General features: G+C 34.8%; 1 protein-coding gene across 1 annotated transcript; it reads right to left on the minus strand.

Moving 5' to 3' along the window:
- Positions 1–1,084: 1,084 nt before the first annotated feature.
- LOC107736739 (cyclin-dependent kinase-like 5) lies at positions 1,085–2,469 on the minus strand. The gene is made up of 3 exons (XM_016548097.1): positions 2,436–2,469; positions 1,595–1,700; positions 1,085–1,214 (listed from the first exon to the last, which is right to left on the minus strand). Exons 2-3 carry the CDS (start codon positions 1,692–1,694, stop codon positions 1,087–1,089), a joined length of 228 nt encoding a protein of 75 aa, XP_016403583.1. The 5' UTR covers positions 1,695–1,700; positions 2,436–2,469; the 3' UTR covers positions 1,085–1,086.
- Positions 2,470–2,475: the final 6 nt, after the last annotated feature.

Genomic DNA, 2,475 nt, shown 5'->3' on the forward strand with positions numbered 1-2,475 from the left:
TATGTATATATAAATACACACATACATGTATATATTAAGGAAAAACATGTTAGATTTATATACAAAATATTTATATATAATATAAATTATATACAAATATAAATATATATACACATACAAATATTTTTTTAAATATATACATATGTGTGTCTTTATATATACATAATAAATATACACAGTACACAGTACACACACATATAATATGTCAACATGAACTTTTATTTTGAATGCGATTAATCATTTTGCAGCCCTAACATCACCTGCCTGACTGCATTGTCCCAACTGTAAAATTTGGTGGACGAGGAATACAGTTATGGGGCTGTTTTTCAGGGTTTGGTCTGAGCCCCTTACTTCCAGTGAAGGGAAATCTTAACGCTTCAGCATACCAGGACATTATGGACAATTCTATGATCTGTGATCATATTATAAGATCTATACCTCTACCCCATCAAACACCTTTGGGATGAACTAGAACAGAGATTGCGAGCCAGGCCTTCTCGTCCAACATTATTGTCTGACATCACAAATGCTCAACTGAACGAATGGGCAAAAATTCACGCATAAACACTCCAAAATTTTGTGAGAATTTATTATAGCAGCAAAGCGGGGAACAACTCCATATTAATGTCTATGTATTTAGATTGCAGTGTCACTGGATAAGTCCCTGTTGGCGTAATGGTCAGGTGTCCCGACACTTAGTCCATATAGTGTATGTTAGTGAAATATGACAGAACGTTTATTAAGATTCACCCTATTACATTAAACATAAACAGACATATTATCAGTGAACTGGCTAATGAAAGCAAATCAATTAATCAATCCAAAAAAAAAAGCTAAACTAAAATTATAATATATTTCTGTCTATCACCAGAAAATTTAGAGAGAATGTAAAGTTGGCATGCTTTATTATTCATACAAAACTGTCGAGGACACTAATTATTTTTACCTTGATTTTCTAGTTTTTCATTTGAAGCCATATATTTACTGTTGTCACTTCCAGCTTAACAAAGCATATCATCTTACAGCCAAAGTAGATGCACACAGAATAATTTGTCTAGATCAAGGGGCCTTAACAAGCGTGTTCTCTCACCAGGGGTCAAAATTGGTCTGACGTTTGGGGTGGTTTGTCATGGCTGTGCTTTCCGCCGCCACCGCTGGCACTCGACTCTGTCCGGCACTCTCATGGAACGAGTTGTCAGGTCGAGGAGAGGGGACTGCACAAAAGGACAGAACAAAAAAAAAAGCTAGAATATCAAAGCTTAAGTCAAACATTATTACATAAATACATACTGTATTTACATACACTAGCGTTTAAAAGTTTGGGGCCTTTTTGGGGATTCTTTTTTTAATATTATACTTTTATTCAGGAAAGACACATTCATTATATCAAAAGTGGCAGTAAAGACATTTATAATGTTACAAGTGGTTTCTATTTCAAATAAATGCTATTTATTTTGACACTGAAAACTGGAGTAATGGCTGCTTTGGAAATTCAGTTTTGCCATCACAGGAATAAATTCGATTTTAAAATGTATTAAAATAGAAATTATTTGAAATAATATTTCACAATATGTCTAGTACATTTTTTGGGTACCTCTGTAAAAGCTTCCCACTCTGCGAGGCATCGAGTCACTGTAGATCATTCTGTTTTCCTTGGATGAGGTTCCATCCTCCATATGAGTGTCATGGTACATCCCAGCCTGAGTTACAAGAGGATGGTCACACTACAGGATAGCATATAATACAGCAGTTCCTACAACTTACTGCACAAACGGTCTTACTATAACAGAATATTTGCTTGGGGAGAAAGGAATGATTAAGGAAGAGAAGAATCAGTGAGAAAGAGAGGTTAAACTGACAGTTCATCCAAAAATGACATTTCTGTCATCACTTATTCACCCTCATATCATTCCAAACCTGTGAGACTTTCTTTCTCCAATAGAACACTAAAGAAAAGACTTTTGACTATGGATTTTTTGGTTTGTTCTGCTACTGTGGGTCATGGAACATAAGCCACATATGCCAAGTCGTATCCCTTTTTTGTTTTGTCTCCATTTTGAAGTTCGAAAGCTTCAGACCCTACATTTTAATTGCATGTAAAAATAACATTTTTAAAATTTAATTCACTTAAAAAAGAAAGTTGAATTTAGAACAACATGATGGTGTGTAAGTAATAAAAATTTTCATTTTTGGGTGAAGGTCTTTTTAACTAAGAACCTAGATATTTAATGCTAAAGACATGAGCTAGCAGTTAATGTAATGGCATGAACATTTACAAAACATCCATATCGATGAAAGCTAAAAGTGAATCGCTTTTATGATCAATGCATTAAAAAAAAACAAAGATAAGACGATGCATGGAAAACAGTAGCAACTAGTGAGTGTGTAAGTGGATGCGTGGGTTCTGTTCTGAGGGTCCTGTTGAGACCTCGGACCTCGTTTTTTGGGCGTTGTGAGTGGAAGGAAGCTGTGTTG

The sequence above is a fragment of the Sinocyclocheilus rhinocerous genome, unplaced genomic scaffold (assembly GCF_001515625.1).
Source record: "Sinocyclocheilus rhinocerous isolate Xijiao unplaced genomic scaffold, SAMN03320098_v1.1 C36927385, whole genome shotgun sequence".
Lineage (NCBI taxonomy): Eukaryota > Metazoa > Chordata > Actinopteri > Cypriniformes > Cyprinidae > Sinocyclocheilus > Sinocyclocheilus rhinocerous.

Coding starts and splice junctions, on each gene's coding strand:
- LOC107736739 (XM_016548097.1), bottom strand. CDS start 1,694: ATGTACCATGACACTCATATGGAGGATGGAACCTCATCCAAGGAAAAC. Junction 1,215..1,594: donor AGTGGGAAGCTTTTACAGAG/GTACCCAAAAAA, acceptor CCTTTTGTGCAG/TCCCCTCTCCTCGACCTGAC.